At 39.2% G+C, this 18,980-nt stretch overlaps 1 protein-coding gene across 1 annotated transcript; it reads right to left on the reverse strand.

Moving 5' to 3' along the window:
- Positions 1 to 133: 133 nt before the first annotated feature.
- Positions 134 to 18,814, reverse strand: LOC149193060 (peroxidase 21-like). Its single transcript, XM_089407191.1, has 7 exons — positions 18,755 to 18,814; positions 18,441 to 18,538; positions 17,675 to 17,775; positions 17,339 to 17,529; positions 16,735 to 16,900; positions 10,785 to 10,867; positions 134 to 454 (listed from the first exon to the last, which is right to left on the reverse strand). The coding sequence occupies exons 1-7, from the start codon at positions 18,812 to 18,814 to the stop codon at positions 134 to 136; spliced, it is 1,020 nt and encodes a 339-aa protein (XP_089263317.1).
- Positions 18,815 to 18,980: the final 166 nt, after the last annotated feature.

Consider the following 18,980-nt stretch of genomic DNA (forward strand, 5'->3'; position numbering starts at 1 on the left):
GTAAACAAGGAATATAAACATTGGCGATTTATAGTAACCATTGTACCCATGTTTTAGTTCTAACTGGAGTTCCGATGTGGGTAGCAAAGAAAGAGTTCAGAGACGAACGACTTTGAAGTTTGTATCAGATGGTTTACAGGGAATTGACATAACGACAGTCCTTTCGTATTTCTCCGAGACTTCCAGTGAGGGGATTATTCTCAGACAATATTATGAGGGCCCTCTCGAATTGGGAGAAGAAGTAATCGTTATCTTGCGCCATTCTGTTCACATAATCTGAAGTCCGGTTGTCCGAAAGCAAGCGCTGATCGATGAGCAGCAAACCCTTATTGGCGATCAAGTTCTTGTAGTAGTTGTTGTCAAATTTCATGGGGGTCCCGGGGTCGTTTCGAGAGTATAAGACTTCAGAAGGTTCTGGAGTTGGCGTGGGGCATCTCCCTTTGAGATATTCTGCCTAGTCTGGTGTCACGATCCCGTTAATTTATACCTAAAAAAAAAAATTTTATGAACCTAACACCCAGAATTACCATGGTATATGATGCACTTGGTTCGCATGAGCATATAACTTGTAAAACATGATTTATGGTTTAATGTCTTTACACTTTATTCGATATTCATTGGGATTATATCACACCCACGTACCTAGTTTAATAAGCATTATATTTTATGTTACACCCACCCGCACCATGCTTGCGTTAGTTTCCACGTCTGGTTGGTGGTCATTAAGTCACAGTGCCACATGGTGAACGGAGGTTAAATTAACTTACCGTGCCATGGCCAGGTGGCTGCAAGCCATGTGAAGCCATGTGACCATACGCAGGGTTGTACATTCGATTTGTGTGCCATACTCCCGCCCAAACGGACGATGGAGATCATATCCTCAGATCGGATGGCACAGGATAACTTTAGGGTTTGGTTGACATATAAGTTTACCGGGTTCTTCGGTCCCGGTTCATTTGCACACAATGCATCTGCAGCTCTTCCGACAGTCTCCTCCACCATACAGCTCCGCCGCCCGCACAGGTAATCTTCTCGTCTATGGCAAATTGTTTAAGGTTTACAGTCGATTCTTGGCAACTTATCATCAGATCCTAACGTATATGTTTCATCATTATACAGTTGATAACAGTGGCGGTGCTGTGCAGGAGGGTCTGGACTCCATGGTCTCGACTATCCGAAAGAGCTTCTGGTCGACCCGCATACCATTCGGGTAAGCCATTCACTGCTATATGCATTATCATATAAGTCAGCTTGTTATGAAAGGTTGACGGTCTTCCATGACCCAAACCGAGACTGATGCACGATATTCATGTGCCTCAGGTCTATTGTTCTGATTTCAAATCCTGATGTGGTTACAGGCGGCACTCTCGACCGATTCTGTAAATCCACAGAACCCTGAGGTTAGAAGTTTGTCGGTTTACGGCCACAGGCCAACCGAGGGTTTTGGTTTGCTGGTCATGATAGTTCCCAGACGTTTATATAATAAGTTTTGTATTTAATCATCTGTACAGTACCATATTCTTTTGCTGGCTTGCCGTTATCATGAGTCAGGGTTTACCCGACCTGTAACGCCCGCTCATACTTTGTTACAGTTTAACATTATTAACTTTTGTCTTACCTTACGGCCTATTATAGCATTGGTTGTATTGTGATTCGGTTTGTGACATTTCTGTCATCTCAAGTATATCTATGGTTCTGTTCAGTCATTCATCGACTTCTTGAGTGAAGTTAATATATTTATGCGTATTTTTTTCCCAATCTGGTGATACTGTATTTATTTGTTCTCGGTGCTCATGAATATTATATCGTGTGTTCATCTGCTGCGGTTTCAGGGTTACGGCTTGCTTCTGGAGCAATGGAAGCAAGTCCAGCCCTTACCGCCTATATACAATGGATTGCATGAGGGTTTTTACTCCAGTTTTTGGTATTAAGAAATGCATCTTATTCAGTTATTTATGTTCATAGCCGGCGTACAGCATTCTCACCTCGTTTGCTCGGCATACCATGTCATTTACGGTTTAATGTCAGATTAAGGTTTATTTAAGAGTTTACTCTTCACTACTACACCTAGGGTGTTCTTTATCAATTCAGCTACACGGCTTCATTGTTTATTGGAGACCTGGCTCTTATTACAGTGTTCTTTACCGTCTTTCTTATTACCTGTTAAATCTCAGTGTTGAACAAGGTCTCACGTTGTAGGTCAATAAGCGTTTGTAAATATATATATACTGTTTCGTATTTACTTGAGTATAAATTATATCTTGCTGGTTTTAAAAACGCTCTCTATATTTGGTTCCTGCCGTGTAATACTTCACCTCTGTTATAACTTATCTTTCCGTATCTAAACCTGTACATGATCGATAGGAATGAGGTTTAATCTGTTAGCCGTATATTTGTTTACTCACTCTCTGTCTCAGGAATATTAGCTTATATAACTGGGTCTTTGATATCTCAGTAAAAAAATATCAGCTAACATATATATATATATTTATAAACACGGCTTTCAGTTTATCACCGAGGAATAACACAGTCGGCTATTTATAGAATACCATACTATAGATATATCTGTATTTCCTTAACTTAATAAAGAAAACACAAATACTTGCATTTGCATAACTTTATTTCCTGACTTAGAATAAAGAATCCAGACTACTATATCCTGCATGCTATCATTACCTGATTCTTAAGTAAATCTATCTAATGATGCATACCTGGTAATCTGCTACTGTCGCTCTTACTGTAAGGTTCACCTGCAATAATCTAGCTCTTAACCTCCCAACCTTGAGAATCCACTGCACTGGATCTCCCCTCCGAGCTATCTTGTAGGCTCGCAGCCTTCCCCAAGACTCAAGCACCACTGTGCTGGGTCATCTGATCACAACCAGACTTAACCCACTTTTCACACTCTGCTCTCTCTCCTGGAATCTTACTCTGCCTGTTCATCAACAGCCCAGAGGTTTTTCCTTCCAACCCTCTTCAGGGTGAGAGGCAGTTGTCTCTCTTTTTCAGTTACTTAACTGATTAATTTCTTTTAATAGAAAAGCCTCTTTTTGGAGGCTGCCAGCATTTCATTCAACACATGTGTAAAATAGTTCATTATATTTTCTTTAAACAAATAATAATGTCTTTTAATAACAAGTTGTCACCCAAATTGTTTTTACCACAGCAATTACCGGAAATTACAAGTTACCAGGGTTATTACATCTTCCCCCCCTAGGATTGGACGTCGTCCCGATGTCCATTCTCATTAAATAAATTTGGATAGGCTTTTCTGAAAAGCTCCTCGTCTTCCCACGTAGCCTCCTCAGGGCCATAATGCTGCCACAGCACCTTAATTTGGGTAATAGCCCGTTTCCGCAGCTGCACTTCTCTCCGGTCGAGAATGCTCTGTGGTTCGACTAGGACCCCGCCTTCCGGTTCGACCTGCAAACAACCAGCACTTAATCAATTTCCCATTAAGTATAGTTGTATAATTAAACCCAATCGGATCAATTCTTACCCGTACATCTTGCCATTGAATAACATGTCTAGGGTCATACACATATTTCTTTAGGACAGAAACATGAAACACATTGTGAATCTTAATGTGGCTGGGTAAAGCAAGTTGGTAGGCCACCGGCCCCACTCTAGCGAGAATCTGAAATGGTCCAAAATATCGGGGAGCCAGTTTGGCGCACCCGCTCCACTGCAGTGTGCTCCTTCTAGTTTGAATCCTTACAAACACATGGTCACCCACTTTATATTCTGCAAATCTTCTTTTCCTGTCTGCGAAACTTTTCTGTCTGTCTTGTGCAGTCTTTAAATTTGCTCGCACTCTCTTTACCATATCTTCCATGTCTCTTAACATTTCTGGACCCAAACTCAATTTATCCTCTAACCCACTCCAACTTGAGGGTGTGCGGCACTTTCGCCCATACAAAACCTCAAAGGGACTTAACTGGGTGGAGGTATGATACCCATTATTATAGGCAAATTCAACCAGATGCAAATACTCCTCCCACTGATTAGGCTTGAGCATCACATTTGCCCTCAGCATATCTTCCAATACCTGATTGACACGTTCCGTTTGACCATCGGTTTGTGGGTGATAAGCTGTACTAAAATTCAGCTGGGTGCCCAACTCAGCAAACAATGTTTTCCAGAAAGTGGAAGTGAACTTCACATCACGGTCCGATACGATTACCTTTGGCATTCCATGCAAGCGGAACACATTCTGCATAAAGAGATGCGCAATTTGTACCGCCTTGTAAGTAGACTGTACGGGTATAAAGTGTGCTGCTTTACTTAGTTTATCAACTACGACCATAATAGAATCATTACCCTTCTTTGTCCGTGGTAAACCGGTTATAAAATCCATGGAAATGGTTTCCCATTTCCATTCCGGAATAGGCAAAGGCTGTAACAGTCCCGCTGGGTGTTGGTGTTCAGCCTTAATTTGCTGGCATTCCAAACACTTTGCCAAATATTCCACCACTTGCCTCTTCATCCCAGGCCAGTAATACTCTTTTTTGAGTGCCATAACCATCTTTTGGTATCCTGGATGACCGGCATAATGGCTGATGTGGAATTCATCTAAGATCAGTTTCTTAAGGTCACCGGAGTCAGGTACATACATTTTCCCATTGAAATACAGCAATCCAGTGTTATCCAATGTGTACCCTTGCTGTAACTTTCCATGATCAGATTGCTGTACCTGCACTTTTAAATGCTGATATTCTGAGTCGTTGTGTGCTGTTGTTTTTATTTGTTCAACCAGCGAACTCCGCCACCGGCTGGCTGAAAGTTCACATAAGCAATGAACTTTTCGACTTAAGGCATCTGCTACCCGATTTTCTTTGCCCTTTAAATGTTTTATTTCGAAGTCAAACCCACTTAGAAAATCTGCCCAACGGCCTTGTCTCGCATTCAAAGTGGGTTGACTGAAATAATGCGTTAGGCTATGATGATCGGTTAACAGCAGAAATTTCTTTCCGAGAAGGTAACGTCGCCACATCTTAAGTGCATGAATTACAGCAGTTAATTCTAAATCGTAAGCAGAGTATCTCTGCTCATGTTCTTTTAATTTCCTAGATTCATATGCTATTACCTTCCCTTCCTGCATTAATACTCCCCCCACGCCCTCTTTGCTTGCATCAGTGCACACCACGTAATCCTTATTAGGATCCGCGATTCTTAAGATGGGTGCGGTGGTGAGTAGGTGTTTCAAACGATCAAAACTCTGCTGACACTCTGCTGTCCACTTAAATGCCCTTCCTTTCTTTTGCAATGAGGTAATAGGGTAGGCTATTCTTGAAAAGCCTTCCACAAATCTCCTGTAATAGCCAGCTAACCCCATGAAGGACCTGATGTCCGCAACATCCTTGGGTGTAGGCCATTCCATAATAGATTTTATCTTCTCGGGGTCAACCGCAATTCCCTCATTTGTAATCACATGACCCAAATACTGAATTTCCTCTTTAAAGAAATCACATTTGCTAAATTTAGCATAAAGCTGATGCTCCCGAAGAGTTTGCAACACCAATCTAAGGTGCTCCTCATGTTCCTGCTGGGAACGAGAATATATCAATATGTCATCAATGAATATCAGTACAAACTTGTCCAAAAACTGGTGAAACACGCTATTCATCATGCACATAAAAGTGGCAGGTGCATTGGTTAAACCAAAAGGAAGCACTACAAATTCGTAGTGCCCGTAGCGTGTTCGGAAAGCAGTTTTGGCAATGTCCTCATCCTTGATCCTGATCTGATGATAACCAGATCGCAGATCAATTTTGGAGAACACCTTTGCCCCTTTCACCTGATCAAAAAGTTCATCTATTCTGGGTAGAGGGTACTTGTTTTTTACCGTGAGCTTATTCAGCTGTCGGTAATCTATGCACATGCGAAGGGTCCCATCCTTCTTCTTCACGAACAATACTGGAGCTCCCCAGGGTGACACACTAGGTCGAATGTACTGCTTATCCAGCAGTTCCTGGAGCTGCATCTTCAATTCTGTTAACTCTGGTATGCTCATCCGGTATGGTGCCCTCGATACTGGAGCTGCCCCTGGTATTAACTCTATAGTGAAATCTATGTCTCTTCTTGGAGGCAGACCCGGTATCTCTTCAGGAAAGACATCTGTAAACTCCTGCACCACTGGTATGTCATTTAATGCAGACATCTTATCTTTCTGATTCGCATAGCCAACCTGTATGGCATAGATTTGACATTTCTTTCTAATACACTTAGCTAGCTGTGTTGCAGTTATAGGTCGAATCTGAACAGGACGTTTAATTCCCTGCAACTCCTGCTGCTGTTCCAAATCATCCTTGTAGTATATGGTCTTGGTTTTACAATTCACCAACGACCAGTGCTTCTCCAGCCAGTCCATACCAATAAGAATGTCATAGGAGCCTAACGGAAGTACATTCAAATCTGCCTTTACGGGTTGTCCAGCTATACTAAAAGAACAGTTATTAACTTTAGCTAAAACCCGCCTTTTGGCTCCCGTAGCTAACTGGACCAACCATGGGTTTTTAAACTTTTCTGATGGTAGCTTACAGTGTTCCACTACTTTTGGACTAACGTAACTTAACGTAGCCCCTGGATCAATAAGTACAGCTACAGAAAGGTTTGAGATCTTACCTTCGAATTCCACCATGGAAGGTTGATATTCCGCTTGCCGGTCCTCTAATGCTGCATTGATCCTTGGCACACTGCGCGCCACGTCCCCTACAGTGGAAGCTTCATGGACTTGAGATATCTGATCAGTTCTTTTACGCTGCGGACAGTTCCTAGCATAGTGTGGTCCCTCACATACCCAGCATTGAACTGGAGGTCTGGTTCCTTCAACCTCCGATTTAGCAGGGGGTTCACTAATCCTGCTCTCGCTTGGCTTAGGCCGGAAAGTTCCCTTATTCGTGCTTCTGTTAAACTGTCCTTTTCCAGCCCCTTTGCCACCATTTCCGTGGCTGCCTTTGTTGTTTCCAGCATTTCTGCTACCTTTTTTCTCATTCCATTTCCTGCTTGGAATTTCTCCCTTTTGTTTGTTCTGCTGGTAGCAAATTCTGGCCTTCCTAATTGCCTCATCCATAGTTCGGGGGTTGTCAAACTCAATTCGTTCTCTGATATAGGCTGGCAAACTACTCACAAACCTCTGCACCTTGGCCTTCTCCTCTTTTATGTAGGGTACATAACGCAGTAGAGAGGTAAAGCGATTTATGAATTCATCCATGGATTGTTGTCCTAGTCGTAAATCATGGAATTCTCGCGCCTTCTCATCATAAAAGCGCTCAGTTAAATACCTCTCCTTGAAATATTTCTGAAACTTTTCCCAGGTTATGCCTTGCTCACTTACTCCCTTCACAATTTTAATCTCTTCCCACCACAAGGTGGCTTTGCCTTGCAACTGGAATATAGCCAACCGTGCCTTCAGATTTTGATCATATTCATACAGCTGAAAATATTTATTAATATTAATCAGCCATGCTTCTGCTGCTTCCTCCTGTTCTCCATCGAAAAGTGGGGGTTTGATTTTTCGAAATTCCCCCTGTAATTCTGTTTTCTGTCTCTTGGTAGCCTGCTGCTCTTGCACGTTGTCAGAATGGTCTTCACGCTCTTCTGAAAGTTCAGGAGCATAATTCCGCTCCTCAGTGCCCCTTTGTTGTTCTGCACTAGGACTGGGTAAGGGTGGATTTTGTTTTTCTGACAGGCTCTTCAATATTCTTTCTTGTTCCATGGTTAATCGTGCATTGTCTTCTCGCAAGCGTGCCATTTCACCCTTCAGTTCTTGAACTGTTTGAAGTATTGCCTGATTAGTACTGCGTGTCTCAGCACCAAGCTGAACCCACAGTCCTGTGTTATCTGGTGGGATGCCGCCAGCTCCCGGCATTTCCTCCATCTTACTGTATAACTGTCAGCTGTTGAATGTCTCAATATATTCCTGGTGTACACAAAAAACATGATTAATGACATTGTACTGTATACATGTATAAGATAATTGTTCTTTCTGTTCCCATTGCTGTTCCAGAGGTCTCAGTTTTGGAACTTGGGCTCTGATACCACATTGTCACGATCCCGTTAATTTATACCTAAAAAAAAAAATTTTATGAACCTAACACCCAGAATTACCATGGTATATGATGCACTTGGTTCGCATGAGCATATAACTTGTAAAACATGATTTATGGTTTAATGTCTTTACACTTTATTCGATATTCATTGGGATTATATCACACCCACGTACCTAGTTTAATAAGCATTATATTTTATGTTACACCCACCCGCACCATGCTTGCGTTAGTTTCCACGTCTGGTTGGTGGTCATTAAGTCACAGTGCCACATGGTGAACGGAGGTTAAATTAACTTACCGTGCCATGGCCAGGTGGCTGCAAGCCATGTGAAGCCATGTGACCATACGCAGGGTTGTACATTCGATTTGTGTGCCATACTCCCGCCCAAACGGACGATGGAGATCATATCCTCAGATCGGATGGCACAGGATAACTTTAGGGTTTGGTTGACATATAAGTTTACCGGGTTCTTTGGTCCCGGTTCATTTGCACACAATGCATCTGCAGCTCTTCCGACAGTCTCCTCCACCATACAGCTCCGCCGCCCGCACAGGTAATCTTCTCGTCTATGGCGAATTGTTTAAGGTTTACAGTCGATTCTTGGCAACTTATCATCAGATCCTAACGTATATGTTTCATCATTATACAGTTGATAACAGTGGCGGTGCTGTGCAGGAGGGTCTGGACTCCATGGTCTCGACTATCCGAAAGAGCTTCTGGTCGACCCGCATACCATTCGGGTAAGCCATTCACTGCTATATGCATTATCATATAAGTCAGCTTGTTATGAAAGGTTGACGGTCTTCCATGACCCAAACCGAGACTGATGCACGATATTCATGTGCCTCAGGTCTATTGTTCTGATTTCAAATCCTGATGTGGTTACAGGCGGCACTCTCGACCGATTCTGTAAATCCACAGAACCCTGAGGTTAGAAGTTTGTCGGTTTACGACCACAGGCCAACCGAGGGTTTTGGTTTGCTGGTCATGATAGTTCCCAGACGTTTATATAATAAGTTTTGTATTTAATCATCTGTACAGTACCATATTCTTTTGCTGGCTTGCCGTTATCATGAGTCAGGGTTTACCCGACCTGTAACGCTCGCTCATACTTTGTTACAGTTTAACATTATTAACTTTTGTCTTACCTTACGGCCTATTATAGCATTGGTTGTATTGTGATTCGGTTTGTGACATTTTTGTCATCTCAAGTATATCTATGGTTCTGTTCAGTCATTCATCGACTTCTTGAGTGAAGTTAATATATTTATGCGTATTTTTTTCCCAATCTGGTGATACTGTATTTATTTGTTCTCGGTGCTCATGAATATTATATCGTGTGTTCATCTGCTGCGGTTTCAGGGTTACGGCTTGCTTCTGGAGCAATGGAAGCAAGTCCAGCCCTTACCGCCTATATACAATGGATTGCATGAGGGTTTTTACTCCAGTTTTTGGTATTAAGAAATGCATCTTATTCAGTTATTTATGTTCATAGCCGGCGTACAGCATTCTCACCTCGTTTGCTCGGCATACCATGTCATTTACGGTTTAATGTCAGATTAAGGTTTATTTAAGAGTTTACTCTTCACTACTACACCTAGGGTGTTCTTTATCAATTCAGCTACACGGCTTCATTGTTTATTGGAGACCTGGCTCTTATTACAGTGTTCTTTACCGTCTTTCTTATTACCTGTTAAATCTCAGTGTTGAACAAGGTCTCACGTTGTAGGTCAATAAGCGTTTGTAAATATATATATACTGTTTCGTATTTACTTGAGTATAAATTATATCTTGCTGGTTTTAAAAACGCTCTCTATATTTGGTTCCTGCCGTGTAATACTTCACCTCTGTTATAACTTATCTTTCCGTATCTAAACCTGTACATGATCGATAGGAATGAGGTTTAATCTGTTAGCCATATATTTGTTTACTCACTCTCTGTCTCAGGAATATTAGCTTATATAACTGGGTCTTTGATATCTCAGTAAAAAAATATCAGCTAACATATATATATATATTTATAAACACGGCTTTCAGTTTATCACCGAGGAATAACACAGTCGGCTATTTATAGAATACCATACTATAGATATATCTGTATTTCCTTAACTTAATAAAGAAAACACAAATACTTGCATTTGCATAACTTTATTTCCTGACTTAGAATAAAGAATCCAGACTACTATATCCTGCATGCTATCATTACCTGATTCTTAAGTAAATCTATCTAATGATGCATACCTGGTAATCTGCTACTGTCGCTCTTACTGTAAGGTTCACCTGCAATAATCTAGCTCTTAACCTCCCAACCTTGAGAATCCACTGCACTGGATCTCCCCTCCGAGCTATCTTGTAGGCTCGCAGCCTTCCCCAAGACTCAAGCACCACTGTGCTGGGTCATCTGATCACAACCAGACTTAACCCACTTTTCACACTCTGCTCTCTCTCCTGGAATCTTACTCTGCCTGTTCATCAACAGCCCAGAGGTTTTTCCTTCCAACCCTCTTCAGGGTGAGAGGCAGTTGTCCCTCTTTTTCAGTTACTTAACTGATTAATTTCTTTTAATAGAAAAGCCTCTTTTTGGAGGCTGCCAGCATTTCATTCAACACATGTGTAAAATAGTTCATTATATTTTCTTTAAACAAATAATAATGTCTTTTAATAACAAGTTGTCACCCAAATTGTTTTTACCACAGCAATTACCGGAAATTACAAGTTACCAGGGTTATTACATCTGGATCAATAGATGGATCAACCGTTAGGTAAAGCCTGTTCACTAAATTCGCACAGTGCGTCCTGCCAACGGTGTGAGCTCCTGCACCATATAATGGTCGCATTAATACCATTCATGCCATATTAGTTATTACTAGAATATATATACTGCGTCTAGCTATATGCTAAAATTTTATAGAAAATCAAATTTTTTATATATTTTATTTTTCTTAAAACCAGCATAGATTTATCTTAAATACTTATTTAACATGAGTTTAGAGATCTAATTTCTTCACTTGTAAATATTTATATGAGCTCACATTAATGAAATGTTTTATATAGTTATTTAATTTTTAGATTTTTTTTGTAAATTTTATTTTGATTCACATGAACAAAATTTTAATTTTATCCTTAGTTACACATAATTTTATTTCAAATTAATTATTAATAATTAAAAAAAAAATAGAGGAGTAGTAGTCATTCCCATTTTATTTTAGAGATGTTTTATTTGTCAATAGTATTTATTTTAAAGATTTTATATTTGTTAATAGTTTTTGTTATAGTATTATAGGGCAAAATTATGGTTTTGTATTCCTTGTTTTTAAATGGAAAATCTTACTTGATATCTTAAAACCTAGGATAAAAACAAAATCTCACATATTAGACATATTTTCAAGCTTAACTAAATCTAATTTTAACATTAAAATTAAAATTAAAAGACAAAACAGTTGAAATAATTAATATTATTTTGTATTAATGGAGAAATGGTTACACAAGTTGTAACGTATCTCCTTAGTTTAAGATTTATTCCTAGAGTTTAGGAGTTTGGTTGCAACTTCCTGATCTCTAGTAATGTACTTAATAATTTAATTGCTCATTTGATGTAAGTAGAGTGTACAAAGAGAGTTCTCTTTGTTTGAGTACAGTCTCGAAGTGCAGTACTCACCTGTGAGCTGTAACTCATTTTCAATTCAAATATGATTTTTATCTTGGTATCAGGGCGCAGAGTAGGGATAGCCTTAATTTTTTTTTTTTTAGGATGCATCATTGATTACAGAACTATAGTGGTAGTGGAGTGTATAGAAGCATTCGTAAGATCAGGTGGACTGTAGTAACACTTGGAGCACAGGTCTCATATGACTGATCATCTCTCAGCACAAGAAAGTGTTGGCACGGTTTAGTCGCGAACAGTCGCGCCATTTTTGAGTGGAAGAAAGAGCTCGCGTGGTTTATTGAGGAACAGTCGCGCCATTTGGTGCGGTATTGAGAGCTATAGTCGCGCCAGTGCGCCAGAAAGTCATATCGGCGTGGAAAATCAAGGATTAAGCGTGCCAATTTCGCAAGACGCATCGATTTTGTTTCTGGCATGAGTATTTCGCTGTCGTGGAGCGCCAACCTCTTTCTCTTTGGAAAATCTGCAATTTTTGCAGATCGACCTTACATGGTGGTGGCACTTTGAATTTCCAGATCTGCTCGGTGGCAGCAGATCGGAGTAGCCCGGTGGTGGCACATTGAAGTTCTTGATCTACTCGGTGGCAGCAGATCGGACTTGCCCGGTGGTGGCGTATTGGAGTTCCTGATCTGTTCGGTGGCAGCAGATCTGACTTGCCCAGTGGTGGCGCATTGGAGTTCCTGATCTGTTTGGTGGTAGCAGATCGGACTTACCTGGTGGTGGCGCATTGGAGTTCCTGATCTGTTCGGTGGCAGCAAATCAGATTTGCCCAGTGGTGGCGCATTGGAGTTCCTGATCTGTTTGGTGGCAGCAAATGGGTCTTGCCCGGTGGTGGCTCATTGAAGACTGATTCATCAAAGGATCAGAAATTTATCAGTCCAATATGAATAACAGTGATGAGTACTCTCTTAAGCCAGAAAATACGTGATCTATTATCACGCCAGTAGATTATTTTCTCAGGGAGCAACGGTTGCTGTTAATTTTGATAGGAATTGCCATTGCATCGACTTTCTTTATCCTTCAGCGTGGTTTTTTGGCTTCTAATGTTAATGAAAATGGAAGGTTTGTGCCCAACAAACCTCATCGGGTTGTTTATGAGACGTTTATTTCTCGGTGTGCTCAGTATCATTCAGGTTCAATGGTGAATTCAGGGGCTAAAGTGCTCCTAGGTTTGAAGAGAAAGTCCCTGCGAGTTGTCGTGATGGGTGGAGCTGACAGGCTCATGACAAGAGGCGACAGTGTTATTGTTGTTGACAATTTCTTCACAGGAAGGAAGGAGAATGTTTTGCATCATTTTGGCAATCCGAGGTTTGAACATGATGTTGTGAAACCCTTATTGTTGGAGGTTGATGATGAGGGTAAGAGAACAGCCGAAACTCTGACTATGGGAGCAAATGTTGAGGTTCGGAGTGCTCGAATTTTTAATCCACGAATGTGCCGTGATGATGGTCGGGTTGTAAATAATTTTGTTGCTCAGGCTTTGCGCAAGGAGCTTCTGACAGTCTTTGGAAATGGGAAACAAACACGGAGCTTCCAGTTCGTTTCTGATCAAGTTGAAGGCCTTATGAGACTTATGGAGGGCGAACATGTTGGTCCTTTCAATCTTGGGAATCCTGGGGAATTTACAATGTTAGAACTAGAATAGATTGAAGAAGGAAATGATGACTCTTATAGTGATTGGCACATTCCATTGCTAATGGAAGAAAACAGTGAGGAAGATGAAGAGCAGGAGCAGAAACAAGAAGAAGAAGTAACATGAAATGTAATCAATAATGCAAGCCCAGAAAAGGTTGAAAGAGACAAATTAGAGGTAAGAACCCTACCAAGGAGATGAAGTAGGAATACTCGATTGAAAGACTATGCACTAATGTCAAAGTTTTTAAACATTGTAGAACCTGCAAATAATGAGGAAGCAAGTAAATCTGATGGATGGAGGGCTACAATGTATGAGGAAATAGAATTAATAAATAGAAACCATACTTGCGATTTGGTTGAATTAACTAAAGGTAAAACCCCCATAGGATGCAAATGGCTGTATAAACTAAAAATAAATGCAAATGGGAGAATAGAGAAACTTAAAGCTAGACTGGTAGCAAAGGGTTACTCACAGCAAGAGGGAATAGATTTCAATGACACCTTTGCTCTTGTAGCCAAATTAAACACCATTAGAATGCTAATTTCCTTAGCAAGAAAACACAAATGGCAGCTACACCAGCTAGATGTTAAGTCTGCATTTCTAAATGGTGACTTGAAGAAAGAAATTTTTTAGTACAGCCTGAAGGTTTTTTGAAAAAGGGGCAGGAACATCTTGTGTGTAAATTGAAAAAGGTACTTTGTGGTTTAAAACAGACACCTAGGTTGTGGTATGAGAAAATTGACTCATTTTTTGTACAGCATGGCTTCCATAGGAGCTGGAATGATCCAAATCTGTATACCAAGTTTAATAAACAGAGGCAAATTAGTTTGATTTCTTTGTATGTAAACGATATGATTGTAACAAGGAATGCTAACAATTTGATCAAAGAAATCAGATGTCGCAAGTGTATGAGATGGGTATACCAAGTTTAATAAACAGAGGCAAATTAGTTTGATTTCTTTGCATGTAGATGATATGATTGTAACAGGGAATGCTAACAATCTGATCAAAGAAATCAGATGTCACAAGTGTATGAGATGGAAAGACTCTGGACAAACCTTTCTTACTCAAGGGACGTATGCCAGAAGCTTGCTCGAAAGGTTTAGAATGGTTATTCTAGCAGGTTTTTCATATTCCGATTGGGCATGTAACTTGGATGATCGAAGATCTATCACAGGTTACGCATTCAACATTGGATCTGGGGTCATAGCATGGAGTAGCAAAATGTAGCACACTGTAGCTCTATCTTCATGTGAAGCTGAGTGCCAAGCATTGTGTCCAGCCACATGTGAAGCTATCTGATTGAGAAGACTTCTCAATGATGCAGGAGAAGAGCAGAAAGAATCAACTATTATCAAAACCGACAACCAGAGTACCATCAAGCTTGCATACAATCCAGTCTTCCATAAAAATACCAAGCATATCAATACTCAAGTTCATTTTGTTCGAGAGAAACAACAGTCAAAAGAGATATGTGTTGAATATTGTAAAACTTGTGATAACATGGCTGATATTTCTACTAAGCCTCCTCGGCTTGTAAAGTTTGAATTGTTTAGAAGGATGCTAGGAGTTCTAGGATAATCCTTTCTCCATTAAGGGGGGGAGTTGAAAATAATTAATATTATTTTGTATTAATGGAGAAATGGTCACACAAGTTGTAACATATCTCCTTAGTTTAGGATTTGTTCGTAGAGTTTAGGAGTTTGGTTGCAACTTCCTGATCTCTATTAAAGTACTTAATAATGTAATTGCTCATTTGATGTAAGCAAAATGTACAGAGAGAGTTCTCTTTGTTTGAGTACAATCTCCAGGTGCAGTACTCACCTTTGAGTTGTAACTCCTTCTTTTTAATTCAAATATGATTTTTATCTAAAACAAATACCACATTACCATTAAACACATTTGAGATGGATACTAACTCAGTGTCTAATAACAAAGCTTTCTTAGATAATATTTCAGTTAAGGTATTATTTTCCATAGACACTCGTTGACATAACTTGTTTTTTTAATAATCAATATAATTAAAAAAATAAAAATAACATAAATTTTAATCATTTATTTATATATTCTTTGCAATTTATAAATATTAGAGTCTTTCTCTAACTTTTATTATGTACAATATTATTATTAGATCCCTTAATATAGGTGATATATGTATATAACTTTTTATTTCTAATTAGTAACCTTTTATTCATCTATACTCTATAACTTAACCATAGGTATATATTTTATCTCTTTAGATTAAAACATTAAAATAAATAGAGTTATAAGCTTTGATTGACCTTATTCATCGAAATATTAATTAAGATTTTTATAAAACTTGTTTTAAAATAAATATAGATTATTTTTTAATTATTAAAATTAGCATTATTCTTAATAGTTAGTTCTTTTTTTTATTACAGTGGAATTGGAAACAGGGCACACCCTTGCGACTCGCATTACGCGGGGTCAATTCTGTCAATTTTGACCACTAATAACCACTCGGAGCTGCACGCGCCCCTCTATACAGCTCCCGGTAAGTCCGGGGAATTTGAACTCATGACCTTCAGTATGGAGCCTGCTTTTCTAACAAACTTCACCACGTTGTGATTACCAGCTGGCCTACCCCGTGGGACTTTAATAGCTAGTTTCTAAATAAACATATAATATTTTAATTATTTTACATTTATTTTTAATAATTTTTTATTTTATTTTTTGTAATTACTAGTTTTAACCAAATATATTTTATAATTTTAATAAACAACTCTCCACTTCTAACAATTAATAAGATGGTGCTAGCCCCAAGGGTTCGATTATGCAGGAAGACCTTAATTATTTTACATTTATTTTTAATAATTTTTTATTTTATTTTTTTGTAACTACTAATTTTAACCAAATATATTTTATTATTTTAATAAACAACTCTCCACTTCTAACAATTAATAAGATGGTTCTAGCCCCAAGGGTTCAAGTCCTTGGGGTTAGATCTTGCTAGTAGGCCGAGGGGCGACTAGCCCAGATTTTTAGGCCGAGAGGTGATTAACCCAGATTTTTCCGGAGACGTAGCGACCACTCACTCACTCACTCACTCACTCACTCACTTGTTCGTGAACCACACTACAAAAAAAAAAAAAAAATGATAGTGCTTGCTTTGTTACCTTGTCACGAAGATGGACCACATTAATTGGTTCTAAAAGTCAACAAAATTTTGATTATGTAATTAATCCCAAAAACATCTATCTAAATTAAAGATCACAAACATCTTAAATCTTACATTCTGTAATATTAACAATTTCTATATATATTTAATAATTATCATTATTAATAATTAAATTAAAATTTTAAAAACTCTATTTCAAAATAAAAATGATTAAAACTTAAATAATATAAAAATATATCCAACCTAAAAGTTCTACAGTCCCTTCTGCATCGATTCCTATGGATTCGAAGCGATCAAAGACCGTGTCGATCGTGTCGTTATGTAGCGGCATGTATTTCTCAGTCACTGCTGCGCTGCTTTGTAGACTATCTCTCCTACCCGTTTTCAGAGCGATGCGTGGTTCTCCCAACTGTATCGTCCAATCATAACATAAAATTATACGATTAATGTGCATTCCCAGTCAATTAAAAAATTCATGGTTGGGTTTTAGCTTAACAGCGTCAACTAATTTAATTTGAGCGTAGATTTTGGGATTTCAGATTCCGAAATATTTCCAGAATCAACCAGACACGATGGCTAAATAAATCTGCCTCAAGAAAACAATATTTTTAGAATCTACCATAGAGATAGAGATAATTATTTATAAATATATTTCGAAGATGGTTCTCAGAAAACAATATTCCCAGAATTTACCGTAGAGATAAAAATAATCCTGACTAACCGAGAAACAATTTCATCCAATTAAAAAACAATATTCCGAGAATCCAATTAAAAATAAAGATAATCATCTCCTAATTGAAATCTACCATCTATTAATTAAAATCTCTGACAAAATTCAGCTTCTCACCATGACGGTTCCTTCCCTCGCAGCGAGAGCAATAATGTCAGCACAGGAGACCACTCCTGGACATTCTTCCTCTACAACATTCTTGATGGTGTTCAGGTACTTAAAATTGCGCATGCCAAAGTTTCTTTCAGATTCTTGCTCCGACACCATATCTCGTGTGGTTTCTAACAAAATGGAGGCATCGCAGGATTATAAAACATCAACAACACCTCAATTGTCTCAGATAAGTGGCGCAGAGTATCCTGATTTATGAAATTCCTGGAGGTAGCTACATGCTTATATAATCAGCTGAAATGAAACCTAGGTAGAAGAGTTTAAACAATACTGTTCCTACCTTCACCATGCAATCGTGGAATATTGTTCTGAGCCAGGAAACAGCAGTGTTGCCATGCTTACGATAGAGTTTTTCGACTTGGTCTCTGATAATATCCTCGGCGCTGGAGCACACCGTTTGGTAATAACCTTACATCAATTCCGCTTGCTGAGCAGTACACGTAATCCCTGCTGTCCAGGCTAACCAGATGGAGATGGCTAATAACTCAAGTCTCGCCATGGCACTCTTCACCAATCCCTTCAGTTAGGTAAGTAAATGTGCACTACGCTGCAGCACTCAGCCTAACAGTACCCATGATAAGCTATTTTTCAAGGCTGCCATCTACCGACTTTGATATTAAATAGTAAAAAGTATTCAAGCAATCCCAATATCAAGTGGGTCGTGGGGTTTCAAACTAAATGCGCACTAAAGTTCTCTGTGCAGAAATAACATCATCTATTTAACTGAGCTTATTCTTTTCATAAAAATGGACAGTTAGTTGAATTTAATTAAAATATTAGTTGTTATTTAGTTGAACTTAATTTAAGTATAGATTCAGAAATATTTTGGAAATCGATAAATAGAAGTGAAATTAGTTATTGGTTTTTTGTTTTCAATAATCAATCATTCAAATTCAATAATAATGACATAACCATATTAATAAATATAATAATTGATAAATATATATCAAATCCATAATATATTAATAATTTTTTTTAGTAAAACTATTCTATTATTTACATTAAAAGAGAACAATTACAACATAACTTAACAAAAACAATCAGCTACCTGGTGGTGATCGCAGTATAGAACAGCAGAGTTCGCAGCCTGAGTTCGAACCGGACCAAAAAGCAATCCCACGCAGAGGTGCCAGAGGAGCGAGCAATCTAATCCCGCGCAGGGGAGTCAAACTAATTTTCCAACCACAAAGAAAAGAGTCCAAGACATAGACAAGTTCTTAGCAGCATTAACACAGACAATTACACCACATCTTTGACACAAGTATAAAGCCAAAACATCAGAAGTGACCAAAAACCCTCACTATCGGGCCACAAAAACCTGAGAAGAAGCTGCAGTCAGTCTTCAGGGTCCTCTTCCACAACCCTGCACCACCCGAATTCCGCCTCATGAGCCTCCTCCGTAGCTGTCGGGACGGGCTCCATCTTGACGTCCTAGTTCTGGTTGAGCAACGTCTCCCTAACGCTCGTGGTAACAACGATTGGCCTATTTGAAACATTCACGGGATCTGCAGAGGGTGTCTCCATGGCTCTCGCAGAGCCAGCAGTTGGCATCGTCTCCCGTTGAGCGCTGGAATCGCCCTCATCTTGG

Source organism: Pinus tabuliformis, chromosome 2_2 (assembly GCF_031772625.1).
Source record: "Pinus tabuliformis cultivar Carrire ecotype Pingquan chromosome 2_2, CPIR1, whole genome shotgun sequence".
NCBI lineage: Eukaryota > Viridiplantae > Streptophyta > Pinopsida > Pinales > Pinaceae > Pinus > Pinus tabuliformis.

What these genes read in the sequence shown, in the direction of transcription:
- LOC149193060 (XM_089407191.1), bottom strand. Translation starts at nt 18,814, where the DNA reads ATGGAGCCCGTCCCGACAGCTACGGAGGAGGCTCATGAGGCGGAATTC. An exon ending in CGGAATTCGGGTGGTGCAGG is followed by an intron (nt 18,539 to 18,754) that starts GTTGTGGAAGAG and finishes GCGCGGGATTAG; the next exon opens with ATTGCTCGCTCCTCTGGCAC. An exon ending in TATACTGCGATCACCACCAG is followed by an intron (nt 17,776 to 18,440) that starts GTAGCTGATTGT and finishes GGTGTGCTCCAG; the next exon opens with CGCCGAGGATATTATCAGAG.